The sequence below is a fragment of the Polypterus senegalus genome, chromosome 16 (assembly GCF_016835505.1).
Source record: "Polypterus senegalus isolate Bchr_013 chromosome 16, ASM1683550v1, whole genome shotgun sequence".
In the NCBI taxonomy this organism is placed as follows: domain Eukaryota; kingdom Metazoa; phylum Chordata; class Cladistia; order Polypteriformes; family Polypteridae; genus Polypterus; species Polypterus senegalus.
Window position 1 is genome coordinate 100,661,952 of NC_053169.1, and position 22,083 is coordinate 100,684,034.

The window sequence follows — 22,083 nt, forward strand, 5'->3', positions numbered from 1 at the left end:
AAATAGAAAATGCACGTCAGGCAGAGAATAAGTGCTGGCTGAGATGCCATACAAGGACCCTTGTTGGCCACGTTTTGTAGGATCTCGGGTTTAGTCAAACTGCTCTCAATCGGCTTTTTTGGATATTGACTCCTGCTTACAGTTTTCACTGTGATTTTTATGCCTCCCTGCTTTTCTGCTTTCATTGCCAATTGTGATTTTTCATGTCGGCCTTCAACGGATTTCCTTTAAATCACAACAGTAGGATGTCAAAGTGCACAGATAGAACGGACTGAAGGGGTCAACAAGGTCCGGTTGTAGTACCGCGTTCAGCTGAGGTATATTGTACATACAGTACACCAGCGTTTCTCAACCTTTAAGTATTTGCGACCAGAGTTTTCATAGCAGTTTTAATCGCTCCCCCCCCAACATTTTTTTGAAATGTAGATACATATTTTATTATACCTACTTAACTTTTATCGACATTTATCTAACTCTATATTTATTGTTCTAGTATCAGAATGTAGTTTAAGTTCATTTGTTTTGGTTTCAACAGATGTTTTTTTCATATTTTTGATTCTTGTTTTCTTTTTTTCCCCTTAGGGGGGCCGCCCCACAGGTTGAGAACCACTGCAGTACTATCATAGTTTGATGATCATGTTGGCGAAATAAGAAGTGCACTCATAGAGGGATTATACACATTTGGGGCAGAATGGGGACAAAAGAGGGAGGCTGCCGAAAACTGAACTGCATAAACAAAACAGCGGCATGGCAGCGCATATCCACAATGGATGATCCCCAAATTGCAGAATAATAATACAAAAAGTTGTTCATCCCAGCATGGAAATAAATGGCAGAGAAAACTTAGACATCTGACGTTTTCTCCCTGGTTTGTATATTATTGTAATTTTTGTTTGATTTTTAATTATTAAATACTGTATCATTTTTTGTGTATTTTCTGCTCTGTAATGTGCCTCCATTCATTCTTCTTTGTGGGTGGAGCCCCAGATCTTGGTTGGGCTGGAAGTCTCCGTTTAGCTCAGGGTGATGAGAAACTGCTTTTGATATTGCGAGATCACACATGGCCAATGGCAGCTACCACACGCTTGCGGTAGGAGTCCACTGCAGTACACTTGGTGTAGTCGGCAGGATCTGCATAATGGAAGGTGTGGGTTTTGGTGTGGTCCTAGGCAGAATGGTTTTGGGTAGGTGTAGACCACTCAGCTGACTTCATCAGAAGATGCTTTGCTTGCAGTGTTTAGAAACAGGATCAATTTGGCCAAGGCTGGACTTCTCCTGGTAGCTGAGGCTAATAGGTGACAGCTTCCAAAGACCCCGGCAGAACTGCAACTGGCTGCTGGCAGCTAAAATACTTCAAATCTGCAAACTGAGACGACTCGTAGGAGGAAGTCCATAGCAGTACAAGATGTCCCTTCCCAGCTGCACTTGACACAAGTGTCAGGACATTGGACAGGATGCCATTCCACCGTAATTTCCAGTCATGGTTAAACATCGGCAGTTAAATTGAAGATACTAGTAAAATATGCCAGCAAAGTTATATATATTTAAAAGATACAGAAAAGAATAATATACATTCATAAAGTATAGAACGGAACTTCAAGTTTCTAGAACTCCAACTGATGGCTTCAGGGTCTTTTCTCGTCCAGGGCCCCGGCTCTGACAATCCTCAGGTCTGTTAACCAGTATAATGACTGGCAGGTAGCCATTTACCAGAAAAGTCTGTGTTTTTCCAGTTGATTCTGTGGTTCATCAATGGTGTGTTCTGCTCCTACTCTGTTCAGTGCTTGTATGGACTGGGTGTTGGGCCGGGTCATGGGGTCCAGCAACTGTTGGGCATCTGTTGGTGAAGAGAGATTCACGGATCTTGACTTTGCTGATGATGCTGTGATCTCCGTGGAGTCAATGGAGGCTCTGATCTCGAGAGTCTGAGTGTCTGGGCTTGCGAGTGTCCTGATAAAAATCAACATCCAGTGCCTTTAATGACCTCTTGGGCACGGCCATCAGCAGCGTGTCTGTCTGTGGAGAGAGTGTTGACCTTGTTGAGAGGTTTACTTACCTTGGCAGTGACATTCGTGTCTCCTATGAAGTCAGTAGTTGGACAGCATGGGGGGTCATGAGGTCGCTGGAGAGGGGTGTGTGGTGCTACTGATATCTCTGCAAAAGGACGAAGGTCCAAGTCTTTAGAGTCCTGGTGCTTCCTGTCTTACTATATGGTTGCGAGACATGGACGCTATCCAGTGACCTGAGACGAAGACTGGACTCCTTCATGTGTGTCCCTCCGGAAAATCCTTGGGTCCTGCTGATTTGGCTTTGTGTTGCTCATGGAGTCCTGAATGAGGACTCCCTCACAATGCACGTCAGTTACGGCACTACGGCCATGTGGCGCGTTTCCCTGAGGGTGATCCGGCTCGTTAGATCCTCGTTGTTGGGGACCCGAGTGGCTGGTCCAGGCCAAGGGGTCGCCCATGTAATACCTGGCGTTGGCAGATAGAGGGTCATTTCCAGAGGGTGGGACTGGACCGTGTGTCTGCCTGGGGGGTTGCCAGCCAGGATCTCGAGTTGTTTCGTCGTGTGGTGGGTGTGGCAATGTGTTGTACCAGTGCAGGCTCCCCAACTTGACTTGACTTGACTTGACTTGGGGCTTCTTCTCCAGTATCCATTGTTTCCATTACACTAAAACCTAATACTAATACATTTTCTGCTCTTTTATATGCTCTTATGTTGATTTAAATGCCAGCAAGTCTTAATCTGTATGCTTCCTTTGGTAACCTGTGGCTACTTTGTTTCTGACTAATGTTATTAACTGTTTTTGTCATTTTAAACTCTTATTTCCCTGTATTTAAGGACCTTCTTTTTAAAATCGTCCATATTTACCTCCAAGGTTCTCCATTTTTTGTCCACCAGTGGTGTTTCATTTTGTATTTGTTTTCATGTTTCTTATTGCTACTCTCAGTAGTGTTTTATTATCCATATAAATCACGTAATAATGGTGTTGGACGTTAACTGTGCTATAAAAAGTAAATCACTTAACCAAAATTTTGGCACCTATTGAAAATAAGCAAAACTCCCTGGATTATGTTGTAGAGAGTTTCCTTTTACTAAACAATAACCGGAGCAGCAGTAAGGCAGAGACCTGGCCTGAGACTGAATGAATGAATGAAGACCCAGCCTGCCCTGGGACTCGAGGCAAAACAGAACAAACAGCGCCCTCTTATGAGCAAATCCTGTCATGACCGGTGCTAGGACAGCAAATGTGAAGCAATTTCAGAGAGAAAGCTGGCACTGTGTGGCGTGCCGACTCGTGCGCCCTTAATGTTCAATAAGCGGCGACTGAAATGAACGATCACGTCTTGTATTTTAGGCAGGTCAGTGGCTGGCACAGCGGCCTCACGGCTCCAGGGAGCTTTCTTTGAGAAGTCCACATGTTCTTCACATGTCCGTGTGACATGCATGTCCATGAAGATCTATTATTGGTTTCTTCTGCCATCCCTGAAATGTGCAGAGGACTTAAATTGGTGTGTATAAAATAATTGAGTAGAGGCTGGTCTATCCATGACTGGTGGATGTTAGCAAAAGCGAAGTTAATCTTAACTTAATAGCTAAAAGTACAAACATAAAATGAGAAAACGCACACAAATGAGAAATTTAATGAATTATTATAATCAGAAAACTCACATAAGAGTTCTGCAGCTAAGGTACACGTGTCACACATGTCTGTCTAAAGCCGTGATTCTTAACCCTTCTTGAAATCACGGACCCCTTTAAGAATCTAATGAAAGCTAAGGATGCCCCCAGAAATATTCACATTAACACAACTTTGCACACAATGAATATAATGTACTTTATTATCGAGTATATTTCTGTATGCAAAAAGTAATGGCCACTCATTATAATTATAAATTATAATCCTCTCCGCAAATTAAAACAGATCTACTACTGCTACGCTTCCTACCACCATTACTACTACTAACTCGGCTCTCTTGTTATCTACTCGATTGCAATGAGAAGGTTCTTGTTTGTCTTGAAATAAGAATAGGAGAATATGGAGGGGTCTTCGACAAGGTGACACGCATATCATCTTTGACATCCAATCTATTTCGACTTTTCGTTTTGATACAAGCAAGTGCAGAACATCGCTGATTCACAAAGTTATGGGGATCAGAGCACTCGCAGCTCCCTTTACCAGACGACGCTAGGCTCGCGTCAGTGCACACCTCAGTTCCCCAAGACTCGATAATTTTTCTCGCCGTTACTTTTCTTGCGCGTTATTTTTCTCACGAGTGTGTAATTCACGCATTAGGTTTAGGTGAGATAAATACCAGCGAGACAATAACAATAACAGCGAGAGGAAAGTCACGTGAGAATGTTAAAATCAACATTATCGGACTGTTTAGTGAATATAAATGTTCATTTTTATCAGAATCTCACGGGCTCCCTGAAACCCATCCAAGGACCCCCTAGGGGTCCACGGATCTCAGGTTAAAAACTCCTGCTCTAAAGGGTCACCATCCAAGGTAAGCAATGCCACCCTGGGACAAGAGGGGCGCTGTCACTAAACTGTTTCGTCTCTTTCTGTCCCCATGGCACCAAGAAGGCACCCAATGAGGGCCCCTCACTCCGCCCGACTTAGACGGGTAGCACAGGCAGCACATATAAAAATGTACAGTATAAATCAGGCTGGTCACAAATTTGGAATTTAAGATCTGCTTTTGTAGTTGGCAAGTCTACAAGATTCAAAGACGAGCCATTCTTCATTGAAATGATATTACTTTACCTGTCCTCATTAAAGGATAAAGGTCTGTGTGTCTGTCAGTGTATCCGCCTGGCTGCCTTGTCTCTGTCATTCCACAAGCTGGTGCATCACAGGCATTTTCAGTGAATAAAATGTATTGCATTTCCTATTCCAACATATGGCACATTGCAACCATTAACACATCTTGGGAAAATCCCAAACCAAATGGCATGTAACAGAGACATATGTATTCATGTTGAACTGCAAACCTGAGGTCAGATTTCAACCAGGCTTAGACGAGTAGCACAGGTAGTCCACCTTCATTAAAGTGTCTGTGTATCTGTGTGTCTGTCTTGCTGCTTCATCTCTCTCATTCCAACAGATGGCGCACGCCCATACCAAATGGTACATAACAGAAACAGGTGCGTTGTGCTCATTACTGTTTTCACACTGATAAAACTCAGTAGATAAATAAAGTTGCTGTTGCTGCCATTGTCATTACCCCATCCTTAGCTAGCAGGTGCTTTATCTTAACTTTTTCCTGCATGTAATTCTCACCGTGACTTTTGTCAGTGGCCCGCAAAAAAAATTAATTTCAAAGCTTTTCTTTCATATGATAAATGAAGTTGGAAAGCATGCACTGAGATAGCTGTAATTCGATGCCTACAATGTACTTTAAGTCTGATAAGAACTGTGAGTATCCATCCATTATCCAACCTGTTATATCCTCACTACAGGGTCACAGGAGCCAATCCCAGCCAACACAGGGCACAAGGCAGGAAACAAACCCTGGGCAGGCTGCCAGCCCATCTCAGGGCACACACACTAGGGACAATTTAGAATTGCCAATGCACCTAACCTGCATGTCTTTGGACTGTGGGAGGAAACCCACGCAGACACGGGGAGAACATGCCAACTCCACGCAGGGAGGACCCGGGAAGTGAACTCAGACGGGTCTCCTAACTGTGAGGCAGCAGCGCTACCACTGCACCACCGTGCCGCCCACTGTGAGCATATTACAATAATTTGCTTTTCAATGGACTCCTCAAGATAGGTTTTTGATATTCACTATTAACTGGTATTGGAGAATGAGGATGTGCCATGGAAAAAGTAGACAATTTGAACCTTGTTACAGACTCTTCGGACACCAGTACAGATTTCTGGGGTGCCAGTCCAGCTAAAACCTCTTTTAATAAACATTTTCCGGCTTAAAAAAAATAAATAAAAAAGCAAATGCACACTAATATTTAAGAAAGTTGGCATCAGAGAGCGTCATCACTTTTGCCTGTCCCTTCAAATGACGCTGTTCTCACCAGTCTGTCTGTTTAAATGTGTCCCAAGTTGGGAAAGGGCGGAGTTTATTTCACTCACTGGGGGCGGGGCTGCGTCACTTCACCTTGGGGTGGCTCAGTGTTGCAGGAATAGCAGGAGATACTGTTAGTGACAGCACCCCCTCCTGCCTCGCCATGGTATTGACGTGCTTACCAGAATCGCCCTGGTGGTTCCTATACTTATACTTGCGTGACAACCTATGAAAAGTGGATGGTCGGTCATCAGGCAGATTTAATAGGGAATTGGTGTTAAATATGCTGATTTGCATATGCAGAACTCCATCCTGCTCTTATTTAAGATGTCCACAGTCTCAAGTTTGAATGCTTTTCCTGGGAGAGCAACTTCCAAGGATGTTCAGTATTGGTAATTTGTAATCATAGAACTTCACGTTTAAGTGCTGATAAAGCCAAGCGAGGCATGGACACCACCACAGCAGAATGAGCATCAACATCAACGCGTGAGTGCTGCCTAAAGCGCTGCAAAGTCTTTGAAGTGCAGTGACGGGGACACTGTTCTGTAAAACTGGCACCGTCCTTTCAGATGAAACATAAACCTGAACTCCTGATTCTCTGTGTTTATAAGAGATCTCTGGATATCCTTCATAAAGAGCAGGATGTATCCTGATGTCATTCTAGCCCCCTAATCATCCTCCATCTCTGATTAGTTACTATCTCTCTGTCACCCCTTCACTACCTAATAGGGAATATGTGGTGAGCCTACTGGCACAAAATGGCTGCCTTCACATCATCCAGGTGGGTGCTACACATCAGTGTAAGTTGAAGTGGCTACCCACTCACTATGAAAAGTGCTTTATAAATTTTAAAAATTATTTTATTATTATTGTTAACAATGAAGTTGCCCTTCAACAGGCATTTCTTAAGAAACTGTAACTGTTGCCATCAGTGTCCAATCTGGGTGTATATCACTGAAAAAAGTATAACATTGATGTTGTTCATTCAACATAAATTTTCTCTTTCAAGCAACTTAAGATTAGTCATTCAGTGTTGTAGCTTGAAATATTTGGTTTCAGATCTCCATCAAAATAAAAAAAAAAATTGTTTGTACCAAAGTAAGTTAATAAGGAAGGAATAAACATAAAAATCCTATTTCAGTTAACCTGATATTTTAGGTTGTTCGTGGGCCCGTTTGTATTTTCTTCTGGTCGAACTTTCCAGCATGCTGGCTTTCCAACTGCCAAAAAAGTTGAAAATAGATGTACTTCAGTATAAAACCAGTGAAGTACACCCAATCGCTCTAAATGATTTGCCTCAACTTAAAATTTGTGGGTTCAATAAGAAAAAAAGAATTCTGTTGGTTCAGATTGAAAATATTAAGTGTGAATCATTTCCTTAATTATTTTAAGTTGAATGGAGGTTATACTTTTTTCAGTGTATTTCAGTGGATGTGGGTTCAAATCCCTTTACTGGCAAAGTGTGACCCTGAGCAGGTCACGTCACCTGCCTTTGCTTCACTTAGAAGAAAGAAAAAGAAATGGAACCAACTGAACCTCGAAGGTTGTAAGTCATCAAAGGCATCCATGCAGCGCTCCTTAAACTTTCCTACAACTCCCAGCAGCCCCGGCAATATTACCCTATTGAGCAGATTCAGAGGGCACAGGGGTTGCTGGGAAGAAGAAGAAATAAGCGGGCTCTTTAAAAAGGAGTCAAAATACACGGATGAGATCGCCATTGACAGTCTGTGATTCTCTACACATCACACACACTAATGGATTACGGTTTCTTCTGGATGTGTGTGCTGTCCTGTGCCTGCATGCTCCTCCAGATGGTTTCTGTCTTGGTTGACTAGTCTTCCTCTGGTGAGCACTTCCAATCACATACGGGAACCTGGTAGGTCAAAACTTTACATTTCCTTCAGATGGCTCTTCACTGGGTGTTTTTTTTATTGCCCTCTCAGTCGTTATCCGCGGCTGCCGTACTGGACTGTGTTGGACTTTCTTGTTAGTGTTAATCGTTTATTGTGTGGGGAACTGGGGAGGGCTATTGCGTTTGCGTTTTGTGTATTTTTTATCTTCTTCTTATTATTTGATTAATATATTCTTGCAGCTTATCAGTGTCTCTGTTCGTGAGTGTGTGCCTATCGGGTCAAAGCTGGGTGTATTCCCAGCAATAAAATTAAACAAATCATCGCATTGCGACTGAGCGTCCGCTGCACGTGTAGCCCATGTAGCTCCTTACAGCAAGCTCATCGTGAACGTGTCGGTTGCTGCAAGCCCTGCGCCTCTGCCTTAAAGATGCAGGTTGCTGTCTAATGACCCCCGTTTCTCTCATTTCAGTCTCCATAACGCCACCCAATCCATTCAGATGTGGAATGTGTTCATCCTCTAGGAGGAGGCGCGTCTCCACAGACATGACTATGGCGCTTTGGGAGAGGTCCCCCATGCAGGCACAATTTTTTTTTTTTCCCCTCCAGGAATTTACTTTTTATTTTCCTTTGCTGGCTGCTAACCAAAGCTAATCTCGAGCCTTTCGCCCAACCCAGAAACAACTTCCTTCCCTTTGTGCTGGCGGACCGGGGCACTTGTATATAAAAGCTCGGGTCGCTTGAAGTCGCCAGCACAAAACCACGACAGCTTTGATTTCTTTAAAGTGGAGATGTCGGCTTTGGGGTTCGACTTTCTCCTTCTGTCACCGAAGATGCGCAGAGCCTTAGCCGTAGTGCTTGTCGCCATTCCGATGTTCACGTTGCAAGCCGCCAGCGAGTCACCCACAGCGGGCTTGTGTATCCTCGGCGACTGCTACACGATACACCAGGGGGCTGCAGACTTTGACACGGCGAGTGGCGTGTGCGGCGCTAAAGGGGGCCACCTGATGACAGTCCGATCGACGGTGCAGAGAGACATCATCTCAATCCTAAAGGACATCCTGCAGGGTCACTTCTGGATTGGACTTGAGCTGCACGCTGGACGCTGTAGTGACCCCTCAAAAGAACTACGTGGGTACCGGTGGGTAACCGGAGAGGAAACTACGGACTTCACGGAATGGAGAGCGCAGAACTCGTCAGAATGTGGTCGGCGGTGTGTCTCCGTCTCCAAAGATCAGATGTGGGAAGAAAGTTCATGTCTGGAGGCGGCTGATGGGTTCCTGTGTGAGTACAACTTTAATGAAACCTGCCAGGCCCCTGAGATGGAGGGATTCTCCCTTACCTACCACACACCTTTAGGTTTTCAGGCGACCGACACAGTTCACCTGCCACCTGGTACAGTAGCAATCATGTCACCCACTGAATACAAACTGTACTGTGACTTTAATGAGTGGAAGCCAGGTCCCTGGGATTGCCAACATGAAAACGGAGGATGCAGCCACACGTGTGACATGGAGGGAGGTAATACGAAGTGCATCTGCCCTGAAGGACTACAGTTAGAGGAGAACCAAGTCACCTGTCAGGAGCCAGACCCATGCAGGAGCCACCCCTGTGCGCACGTGTGTGTCCCTCAGAAGGACAGTTACAGCTGCCTGTGCCAAGGGGGCTACAGACTGGACCAGGATGGCTCGACATGCGCGGACGTGGACGAGTGCAAACAGGAGCAAGTCTGCAAAGCTGATCAGGTCTGCGTCAACTCGCCGGGCAGCTTTACCTGCGTCTGTCCACCTGGGTTTGAAATGGTCGACGGTGAGTGTGAAGACACAGACGAGTGCGAGTCCGCCCCGTGTGAACACCAATGCACGAATACGTATGGGGGGTTCGAGTGTTCCTGCTTTGAAGGATTTCGTCAAAATAAGTATGAAAAAATGACATGTTACAGCGTCTGTGAAGAAGAGACGTGTGAAGCGATGTGTGATCCGAATAACAAGGACGTATGTGAATGTCCAGAGGGATACATACTCCATAAAGAGGAGAACACTAGCATCTGCATTGACGTGGATGAATGCGACATGGAAACGTATTGTGAGCAGCGGTGTAACAATTCATTTGGAAGTTACACCTGTTACTGTGAAGATGGATACAAACTAGAAGCTAATAATTATTCATGCACTTCAGAAGTACCAGACACCGAAGATGGCTCCGGATTAACAAGCATCACTCCGGTCACCGAAGACTGGGTGACTCCGACTACTAACATCACCGTCACTGAGGAGTCGGTGATATCCGCCGGGGCGCTCCTTGGGATCCTCATCGGTGTCCTCGTCACCGTCATCTTGGGGCTCTGCGTTGTGCACCGAGAGTTCAGACAGCGGGCAAAGTGGGACATGGCGACGGATTGTAAGATCGCCGGTTTGGAAAGGGACTACGGGCTTCAGCAAGTCACAACCGAGAAGTACGTCAGGAAATACTCGTTTATTACAAACGACTTAAAGGCGTATACGTGACACGCCAGGAGAAGGTGCGTCTGCGGCTCCAGTGTTTTCTTTGAAAACGATGCCACTTCGAAACGTACGTTTCTGATGGAGAATCTGCTTCTATGTTCGTAGAGATTTGATTTATTTATATTTATATGCAGGGTCAGTTAAAAGTCCTTGTGCGGTGTTGAATCATCTTAACTTCAGTTGTATGCACGGAAACCATTTGTGAAGCGTAATTCAAGCGTAAATGATCGTAGTTTGATCACATTCTTGTAAGACTATAACTTTCAATTATTTTATTAATTTTCTTCATGACCCATCTTTCAATGTTAGGCAGTTTTTGAAGGAAAAATTCCCTGACAGATGGACTGGAAGAGGGGAATCGAACTCTGGCCGCCGTCATCTGAAGATCTGAGCCCATTGGATTTCTTTTGATGGGGACACATAAAGGCTGTGTTGGATTATATAACTAAAGCGCGATCTGTAGCTGAACTGAAAACTACTGTATAGAGCTGGTGAGATGCAGGGCGAAAATCGGCAGCAAAAACCTGTTGGTAGAACTTTGGAGTCGCATCACTAGCTGTTTGGTGAAGGTGGACGTGCATGTTGAGAATGAACGATCTCAAGAGAACACCTGCGGGCAGTGGCGTAGCTGAAGTTTTCGTCGCGCGGTGTGGTCTTTGAGTTTGCCAACCACCTGCGCACACACACTTTCAAAATAATATATATATGTATGTATGTATGTGTATGTATGTAATATATGTATATAATATATGTATGTGTGTGTATATGTACATATCATTGGCTCCGGCAGACCCCCGTGACCTTGTAGTTGGTTGATAAAGCGGGTTAGATGATGGATGGATATGTACATATCAAACAAAATAAAAAGCGACGAAAATTGCAACTGCATTTTTAATTCCCGATCACAGTATTTATTTAATGTCCTTTCATTCTTTTTAAATTCTTCTTCCCTCGCCTTTTATTTTTCCTAAAAGCAGCACCTCTCTCTTTTGTTCGCTTCCTCTCAAAACTGACAGAATAATAAAATATTAATAATGAGATTAAATGGTTAAGATTTGAAAAATATGTATTTGTAACCGTTTTGAAACATTAAAAACGGTGTCATTTTGACAAAGATTTCACACACGTTAGCTTGCCAAAGACCAATCAAACAAAAGTCAAAAAATCTAAGAAGTCCACTACTAAAGTTTATTAAAAAGTGCCGCCTCCTCATCCGCTACGCCAGTGCATCTGCGGGTGAAAATGGAGTAAAATCTTTCACTTGCCCTTTTTACAGATTCCTTTTATCATCCATTAACTTGATGGTATGATTATTTAAAACTGCACAAAGACTTTGTAACATCACTGCTCACACACGTATAATAAATATATACATATTCATAAAAATATAATATACGCAAACACGCACATATATACATTCATACCCATATACGTGTATGTGTGTGTACGTACGGTATTGTGTATATAAATATGTGTGTATATGTATATATAATTTCATAATGTAAATAAAGGTTAGATTGGCATACTAAACCAGCTGTGCTACCCTTCTAAGAGTCGATGAAATTTAAATAATCCATGTAGACCTCAGCGTTAACCTTTGCAGTACACCATCTATTTGAATGTATTTTGTAATTCATGTAGTAATAAAATGCATTGCATTTGTCATTCCCACACATGGCGCATCCCAAACATTTGTGGTAATATATTCTATTGTTCCAAATGTTTGTGACGGGTCCTCCGTTGGAATCACAAACGCACCCATATGCCTCTGTTTTGTTCTGTAGCATGCAGAATGGGGCCTTCCGAAAACCTGCCTAAACATTTAATATAATTGTAATTCATTAATTTCTTGTGCCCGGCTCCACACTAGGCAGGATAGACATGACTTTCACACAAATGGTGAAAAATGCACGTTTGTGTCATTTCATGTATTGAGCAGTTGTCATGATTTGAGGCTGATCCTCCTCCCACAACACTAATCTTAACCATAAGTAACCAGGCGTATTGCCCATACAGTTGCTGCAGTCGCTAACAGAAGTCAGAATGGGGCATGACGCCTGTGGATTATGGGTGGACTTAATCATTTAACTGAACCCATGTTTAGCCAACTCCAGTTCTGCAAACTGAGGTACTTGAAAAGCAATACGAATGCTTGCGATGCACCATTTGTTGGAATAACAAATTCAATGTATAAGTCGCTGTTAAGCCATTTATTATGGGACTTGTAAAAGCTGTGCTAATGTTTGATGTGCCATCTTTTGAAATGACAAATGCAATTCATTTTATTTTCACAAATGTTTGTGATGCGCCACCTGTTGGAATGACAGCAATATAGCAACTGGAGGGACACACAGATACAAAGATACACAGACACTTATCCTTTCATTAAAGTGTGATCATTTTTGGACCACTGATAACCGATAACTAAGCTGTGAATGTTCGTTTTACAATTCATGGGCAGCATAGTCCTTACAAACCCAGTTATCCGCACATGTCTATTGAAACAGTTACTGTACTTAAAGTCCTGGGGTTCATTGATTGGCACTGTAAAAAATAAGGTTGGTAGTTTAAATGTAAAAAAAAAATTGAGGCAACAAATAGCACCCACTTTATTTGAACAAATTAAACCCCCTGTTTAAATGAGTGAAGAAATGTAGTGTATCCAAATATATAAGGTAAAGGAGATTTAATATTGCAAGTTTAGCACGTTAAAGTTGCAAACGTATATCAGATAAAGAGTACAGAATTATATTAAGTTTTTACTTTTGTATCATTTGCTAAATTACAATAAGATATTATCATCTTCTTGTTCACTCAGTTGGATATGCCGGCCTCCCAGATGAATGTTGTTGTACATTGTGGGTCCTCCTGGCTGCCAAACTGTTTCCATACCACTGGTGTCTCCTCCATTCAGGTCTGGTGTCACTTGGCCTCGTGCATTGGATGCTCTAGCAGTTGACGCTCAGTTCTCTGGCTGCCCATTTTGCATGGGCACTGGTCTGACTGACCAATCTGGTGCATTTATATAGAAGGTGGTAGCCATTCTGGAGTCTGATGATGGCCCACCTGCTCAGGTCTTATAGGTAGTTGGTTTGAGTCACTCTTGTCCTACTGTAAGTATTGACACGTCCACTGGGTGTGTTGTGATGGTGGCAATAGCTGTGTGACTTGTATCTGGTGTGTTGGTGTAGTTTCTGAGTGTTTGTCACCTCTCACGCTGCTTTGGCAGAATTGTGAAAAGTGAGCCGACTGAGTAGGCCTGTAATTGGCCTCTCCACAGTAAGTGCTCTGCAGTGCCTCCAAGTGGCAATAGCTGGTAACCACCAGGAGCCTGAAGGAGGTTTAGACCCCAGATGTGTGTCTGTGACGTGGTGCCCATGAAACAAACCCTCAGCTATGGGGACAAGTAGCATGGACAGATGGAACTTGTCAGCCCTGATTGACAGTCCATCAACGGGAAGGAAATTGTTTACTTTTAATCAGCATTCATTTTGTGGGTAATTATTTCATCTTTATTGAAGAACTTAAAATGTTATGGTAGTACTGTTCATTTTCAATTCCCAAGAATCTTGGACAGCAGCCTATCTCGACAAGCAGAGAGCACAAGCAGGAACAAAAGAAGACACGGTGCCAGCTGATCACAGGGTGAAAAAAAAAAAACACAAATCAGGAGCCAATTTAGCCTCACCGGTCCACCCAACCTGTGCCACTTTGGATTGTGGGACTGGGACTCGGACCCCTTACTGTGAGGCAGCAGCACTCCCAACTACATCACCATGCCACCTCATCTGTAGCTACAGTATACTTCCCTGAATATTTTGTGTAAAGTTCTGAACAAAATCTTTTAATTATTCCTTGCTTTTCCAGATGGGTGTCTCTTGCGTTTCAGTGGTGGCAACTGAGGGTTGGTGTGCCAGTGCACTCTGTGTGAAGTTTTGCATGTTGGGTTTCTTCCCAAAGACATGCAGGTTAGATGGATTGATGCTAAATTGGCTCCTTTTGTGTGTGTCCGTGTCGGTTTACCTTGTGATGAGCTGGCACTCCGTCCTGGTGTCATCCCTGCCTGTGCCCAGTGCATGCTGGGATAGGCTCCAGCCACCCTGGGAAAGCGGGTTCAGATAATGGATGGTAACATGCAGTCCTAAATAAAGCTGAAATATTGCAAGTGTTACCTGATATCCTAGAATAATTTAGCATATGATACTAAAGTATAATAAATATAATGCAGTAGTCTTTTAACTCTAAATGGGGAGGGTTGGTGTCTGCAGGAAAGGCATCAGGTCATAAAAATCACACCTCTACTCAAAAACTAAATAAAAAATATATATTTTTTTATCATTTTTTTATCATTATATATATATATATATATATATATATATATATATATATATATATATATATATATATATATATATATATATATATATATATATATATATATATATATATTTTTTTTTATATATATATTATGTATGTATGGGAATGGCTATGAAAGAAGAAGTCTTTGATTTATGTTTATGTCTCTCTCTCTCTCTCTCTCTCTCTCTCTCTCTCTCTCTCTCTCTCTCTCTCTCTCTCTCTCTCTCAGATAGTCCGTCGCCACCAGAGGAGCGGGCCTCTCGGAGGTCCGGGCACAGTGGCGTTAATGATGATGATAACATTAAAGATGATTTTGTTTTTGATGTTGATAATAATTCTATTATTGTACACGGAACAATTAAGAGACTTATTTAGAAGGAAACAACTTACACTGGAAAGAGAACCAGGGGGCGTCAGGTTAGCACCAAATAGTCTCTCTTGTGCTCAGTGTTAACCTTTCCAGTGCACCATCTATTCAAATGTATTTTATAAACCGTGTAGAAATAAATAAATAAATAAATAAAAAATACACGCAGGCTATTATTAATGCAATGTTAAGTGGGTGCTTGACCCTACAGCTCCAGGGAACCGGGTTCAAATGCCGCCCGCACACGTCTGTGTGTCCTGGACGTTGCATGCTTTTCTCGTCTCAGTACGTCTTTTCCCCTATGAGTTCTTGTTGTTCTTGTTGTTTTTGTTCTTCTTCGTAGTTGTAGTATTTCCTCGTAATAACTCATGTGACCCTTAAAACGCCAAGGGTCGATTGTATAGTAGTCTAATTTTCCCCAAGTGTGACTCTACATGAATGTGCCATATCGCCTCGTCCCGGACTTGTTCCTATATTTTGTGTTCTTTCGCCACAGGTTTCCTAATACTGAATAAAAGATGCGTTTATTTGGGCAGAAATGTCTTAAACGACATTTACAAAAATGAAATTATAACATTATCAGACTCCTATCAGATTAATTCATGTTTGGAGGTGGGAGACGGAGCCTATCTTCGCTTCAAGGAGCGTTAGGCAGGAGCCAATCCCGGAGCGGAGAGCGCATGTGAAAATATCAGACGTGTAATTCATTTTTAGACATCATATTAAGATGAAGTACAAGTGAAAGAGTAATCGTGCGTTAATAACGCCCTAAAGTTCTCGCCTGCAGACTTCCTCGTTCTCCCACTGAATGTTTCGACCCGTCTCACAGGTTCTGTTGCAGTACTGCCTCTCGCCGCTAGAGGACTGTCGTACCTCACTCATCAAACAGTCCAATCGAAGACTGTTCAGCGCACAATTTCAGCGTCGTGTGTAAGGGAATCGCGTTCAGCTGGGTGGAAGCAGGACAAAGTGCACTGCATTTAAAGTGATGACTGGCCATTTCTCTCTTTATGTCTTTCTAATTGAACGACGATTACGAAATGAGCTTCTTTAGTAGAAAACATCCGTTGATGTCCCGAACCTATTAATTTAGACTATCAAATGGGCCACCACTCGACTGCGTAAGGTAATGTGAACCGAGAGAATCGACGATCGCCATTCCCACACGAGAGTCGCTCATCATTCAGTCTCACGATGTTGTAACGATCCGATGGTAAGCAGTAATTGGTAACGTTTGTTTTCGAGTATGAGTGCTAATGCGTTACACGTTTTATATTTTTGTTGCATAAAATTGTATCATTAGATAGCAAAGTGAAATTCTTTGGAGTAAGCAAGTTTGAAAAATGGATGAATAAAGCTTGAAATATTTCAGCTGGAATAATGAGAATTGTAATACATTCATTACCATGATGATAATTATAATCCGTGCCGGTGCTACGTTATTTTGCGCCTTGGGCCAAGTTTATTAGCGCGCCAACCGACTGTTCGGAAGCTAAGCCGTGCGGCCGGGTGTCCCCCCATATGATCTGCGCCCTGTTCGCCTTAATGGTGGCGCCAGTCCTGATTATAATTATTATTATAACATAAACGTCATAAAACACTCCATATCCTAGATGGGCCGCAGTATATTTTGGTAGTGTTGGTGGCAAGGACGGAAATGGCAGAGAACAGGGTGATGGCGATGATGATGAGGATTGATATTTGTTGTAGTAGTAAAAAATCTAAATTGCACTCAATAACCTATTTAATCAAATCTAGTGATGTCAGAAGATGGAGCCTATCCTGACAGCACTGGGTACAAGGGAGGAAATAGCTCAAGGGCAGGGTGCCAGTTTATTTATTTATTGCCTCACTGACTTTTTTTTTTTAGCATGACATTATTATTTATTATCATTATTATTTATTACACAATCTAATATCCTATTTTTAATCAAACAGAGTCAGAGTGGGATGAAGTCTATGCTTGATGCACTGGGCACAAGGCAGGAAATGGCTTAGGGTATTTGTGATGATGATGATTTATTATTATTATTATTATTATTTATTATTATTATTACTACACAATCTAAATCCCATTTAATCCAAATAAGTGTCATGGAGTTGCAGGAACCTATCCTAACAGCACTGTGCATGGGGCAGGAAACAGCTCAGGGCAGGGTGCCACTCCATCGTGGGTAATTATTATTAGTACTTTAATAATATTTAAATAGCCTAGTTGCACTGGGCACAAGGCAGCAAAAGAGCTTAGGACAGGTTGCCAGTCCATCAGGAATGATGATGATGATTAGATAACAATTCAAATCCTACTTAATAATCTGCTTCATCCAATTCAGTATCATGGAGGGGCTGGGGCCTATCCTGACAATGCTGGGCACAAGGTAGGAAATGGCTCAGGGCAGGATGCCAGTCCATTGTTAAAAAAATAATAATCTAAATTGCACTTAATGTCCTGTTTAACCCAATTCAGTGTCATGGAGGGCATGGGGCCTGTCCTGAAATCACAAGACAGGAAACCGTTCTTAATGTAGTGGCAGTCCTGAGGAGATGATGATGATGATGATTGTCCTACTCTCTTATTTTGAATCCCTCCGTTTTTTTTTTTTTTTTTTTTCTTTTCACATGATTAAAGACACCAAGTACCAGGCTACCTTAAAGGCCCCTTCAGTGGTCTCTGCCAACAAAGATGGCCCCAGTCCAGTTTTGGCTCCTCACGCCGATTGTCTGTGGTGACTCTGATTTCCGCCCCTACAATTGGAGGTCCTGCTCCCAGTTTGATTGCAGGTGTGGCTTTTTTGCCTCAATTTAGGACATGAAAGGTGAAGTGCTGACAATGCCAAGTAACTCCTGGGGTTTCCCGATGAGAAGGCAGCATGTCACTCGGAGCGCCAGTTTACACCCGGCATTCTGCAGAGCCAACACTGCCATGTAAGCTCAAACGAGATCTTCTGCTAGACAGATGACTGGAGCCCCACAATACAATGTTGCTTTGTGCTTTTCTGGGAAAATGGAGAAGTGCTTAAGCTCCAAACAACTCTAAACAAGTCTTTTGGTTGTCCATGTAAGCCTTTGTAAGATCTACCTGGGCAAGTCATAGCTGGCATCTGTGAAGCAAACTCAGTATATAAAAATGACACCAATGAAATGGACAAACTCGGCTTTGGACCGCGGCCTTCATGTGCTTCAAAAAGGTAGATGACAGACTGAGTTGGACGGCCCGTCTTTTAGGCTCCTCGTGTTTTAGTGGATGTATTGATTCTCTTTCCGTTTTATTTTATTATAAGGTCCATCTATAGAAAGCAAACAGATTGTGAACTTTTACAAACTGCGCTGCCTGTTAACAGTCGGTTTGAATTCCCAAATCCTGATGCCTGCCCTCTGCCCACATTGAATGTTCAACTCCTTCCTTTGGCGAGTCCTAATTGCAGTCTGAAACTTAAAATTGTGACTTTGAGATCTGTTTAGAATTTATATGTCACGGCTCTACAATGTATCTTTGACCAATTAAAATGTAAATTTAGACCTATCTGTAAGGGTCTTAGTGGTGAAGACCCCCCTCCCTTTTCCTTTATCTCCTCTCATTTCTCAAACTGCTTTTCCAGATGAGGGTCACGGTGGCAGCAGGCCAAGCAGGTCATCTCAGACTTCTCTGTCCCCAGCTACAGATTCCTGAGAAATTCCCAGGCATTCTCAAGCTAGAATCCCTCCAGCGTGCCCTGGGTCTGCAACAGGGTCTTCACGGAGAGGGATGAGCCCAGAGAGACTGCCAGAGAAGGGGGGATTGGTTTCTAAAGGGGATTCACACATCACGCCCAAACCTCCCCAGTTTGATCCAGCGATTTCCATTCTGAAGCTCTCCCTGACCACCGACGTTCTCGCCCCAGCATGGAGTGGCAGCACAACGGCCCAGCAAAGGACCTTCATTTCTGCCACTTGTCCTTGTAATCTAATTGTTTTTTGATTATGGCCAGAGTTGAAGACCTGGATGATGATCCACCAGTAAACTGAGAACTTTGTCTTTAGATTGTGTGGCCATTTTGCCACCATAGACCAGTACTGCAGAACACGTCCACTTTCTCCATCGCTCGGGAACGAGATCTGGAGACACTCAAACTCCTCTGCTAAGGGCAGTTGTCCCATCTTACCTGAAGAGAACAAACCACACTTTTTGAAGAGTGTCATAGTTTAACAGTCCTTAGTTTAATTAGGCCGAGAGAACCCACAGACCGATAAACATGAAAGGCACTATATAAGATGAAGAGATAGATGGATATGAAAGGCACTATATAAGATGAAGAGACAGTTCTCATTGTTGCATGGATTGAGTGAAGTGAAATTCTTACTTGCATGTCCTCATCAACATACAACATGTTGGCACTCTGTGGTGCCATGATTAGTGATTAGAACTATCACTGAAAAAAGTATAACCTCCATTCAACCTAAAATCCATCCATCCATCCCGCTATATCCTAACTACAGGATCATGGGAGTCTGCTGGAGCCAATCCCAGCCAACACAGGATGCAAGGCAGGAAACAAACCCCGGGCAGGGTGCCAGCCCACCGCAGTCTGTTTGTTTTATCTGTCTAATCATGCCAACTACTCTATCTATCTGAATTTCCCCTTGGGATTAATAAAGTATCTCGCTATCTCTCTACCTCTGCCCAGTTACACTACGGTTAGCTAAGAATAGGGTTGTGGGAGAGCATAAGTTTACAATTTTTAAACTACGAACGAAACGTGAACATTAACGGCAGAAATGAAATCTTCAACTCTGCCAAAAAACCACAAAAAGACATCCATCCATTATCCAAGCCGCTATATCCTAACTACAGGGTCACGGGGGGGTCTTCTGGAGCCAATCCCAGCCAACGCAGGGTACAAGGCAGGAAACAAACCCCAGGCAGGGTGCCAGCCCACCACCGTCAACTTAAAATAATTAAGGTGATGATTCACACTTCATATTTTCAATCTGAACCAATATAATTCTTTTTATCTTATTGAACCCACAATTTTTAAGTTGAGGCAAATCATTTAGAGTGATTGGGTGTAATTCACTTGTTTTTTACTGAAGTAAATCTGTTTTTTAAGTTGTTACAATTTAAAATGGTTTATTGGTCATAACCTGTTTCTGTGCTATTAGAAGTATAGATAGATACTTTATTAATCCCAAACGGAAATTCACATAATAATCCAGCAGCAGTATACTGATACAAAGAAACAATATTAAATTAAATAGTAATAAAAATGAAAAAAAAAAAAGCAGACAATAACTTTGAGTAATGTTAGCATTTACTCCCCTCGGTGGAATTGAAGAGTCGCATAGTGTGGGGTCTCCTCAGTCTGTCAGTGGAGCAGGACGGTGACAAAAGTCTGTCGCTGAAGCTGCTCCTCTGTCTGGAGATGATCCTGTTCAGTGGGTGCAGTGGATTCTTCATGATTGACAGGAGTTTGCTCAGCGCCCGTCGCTCTGCCACAGATGTTAAACTGTCCAACTTTAATCCTACATCACAGCCTGCCTTCTTAACAAGTTTGTCCAGGCGCGAGGCGTCTTTCATCTTTATGCTGCCACCCCAGCACACCACCGCGTAGAAGAGGGCACTCGCCACAACTGTCTGGTCACATTCCAATGCTGTACTTTTTACATTTATTTAAAAATCTAGTGCAAATACACCAGCATTTTACAGTATAAATCTTAAATATACAACAAAAAATTATTAAATGTTAAATCTACAGCTTTCTTGAAAGTATGTTTTATTACGAGTTCTTATACTTAAAATTAACAGTTGAGTTACTTACCAGTAATCCTCCATTATAAAAATGACCAGACCTGTATGACCGCGTCCACTCCACTCGGGAAAGTGTTCTTCCTTATTGGCAGTTGGAAAGCCATCACGCTAGAAAGTTCGACCGGAAGAAAATACAAACAGCCCCTCAAACACAGCACACGAACAACCTAAAATATTAGATTAACTGAAATAGGATTTTGACGTTTATTCCTTCCATCATAACTTACTTTTTTTACTTTGAGATCTGAAACCAAATATTTCAAGCTACAACACTAAATGACTAATCTTAAGTTGCTTGAAAGAGAAAATGTACGTTGAATGAACAACATCAATGTTATACTTTTTTCAGTGTACGTTTGCATTAATAACTGGGGTGCCGAGGTGCTACAGCCCTTACATCTGCTGCTTAAAAGGTTGAAAATTAGCAACCCTAGACGGCCATTATATAATTACTAAATGCATAAACAGCTCCTGTATGTAAGACACCTCAACTCCACACTTGAATCTGTCGAGCTGATGGTCATTTATTTATCTGAAATGTGCGAGTGTGTCCAGAGATGGACTGGCATCCATATGGGATCTCAGTTCCTGCTTTGTGTTGCAAATGACGTCCAGGTTGGCTTCAGCTCCCTATAAACCCTAGAAGTGTTGGTCTGGTAATATGAGGATTTTAAAAAAAATATTTTTAAGAACAAAGCAATTTACAAAACATGTCTGTCTGTCAAAAGGATGTCCACAGCTGTTTCCCTGTACACTGACCACAGATGGAGAGAGAAGGTGCCAGTGCATGAGAGAGAGTGCCCTGTGACAGAAAAGCATCCCACCTGGGCTTGGGTCTCTGAGGATCAGCTCTGGCTTATTATACCTGCACTAGAAGTAAGTGGATTTGGAAAATAGTGTAGATTTTTGGGTCATAATGGCAAATGTATCCAAAATTAAATGTACGGCACAATAAAGTGTGCAGTAATTGAAGGGTTCTGAATCATTTCTGAATTCAATGCATATAATCGGAATCTTCTAAAATGAAGGTCTGAAAAAGCCAAATTACAAAAAAGAAAAAGTTTTTTAGGAGTTAAAAAATGTCCACAGTATTAATCTGGCTATACGGTGCATAACAGCGGCAGGCCACCTCGCCAGATCTTTTATTCTTAGATGTTCGAATACAGTATGTGAGATTGTGACT

General features: G+C 42.5%; 1 protein-coding gene and 1 long non-coding RNA gene across 2 annotated transcripts; both read left to right on the forward strand.

Moving 5' to 3' along the window:
- Positions 1-8,623: 8,623 nt before the first annotated feature.
- On the forward strand, positions 8,624-11,151 carry LOC120516989 (thrombomodulin-like). Its single transcript, XM_039739032.1, has one exon. It carries the CDS (start codon positions 8,677-8,679, stop codon positions 10,390-10,392), a length of 1,716 nt encoding a protein of 571 aa, XP_039594966.1. The 5' UTR covers positions 8,624-8,676; the 3' UTR covers positions 10,393-11,151.
- Positions 11,152-15,456: 4,305 nt separating this feature from the next.
- LOC120516990 lies at positions 15,457-18,638 on the forward strand. Its single transcript, XR_005630955.1, has 2 exons — positions 15,457-16,328; positions 17,745-18,638. It is a non-coding gene; the product is annotated as an uncharacterized LOC120516990 (long non-coding RNA).
- The last annotated feature ends 3,445 nt before the right edge of the window (positions 18,639-22,083 follow it).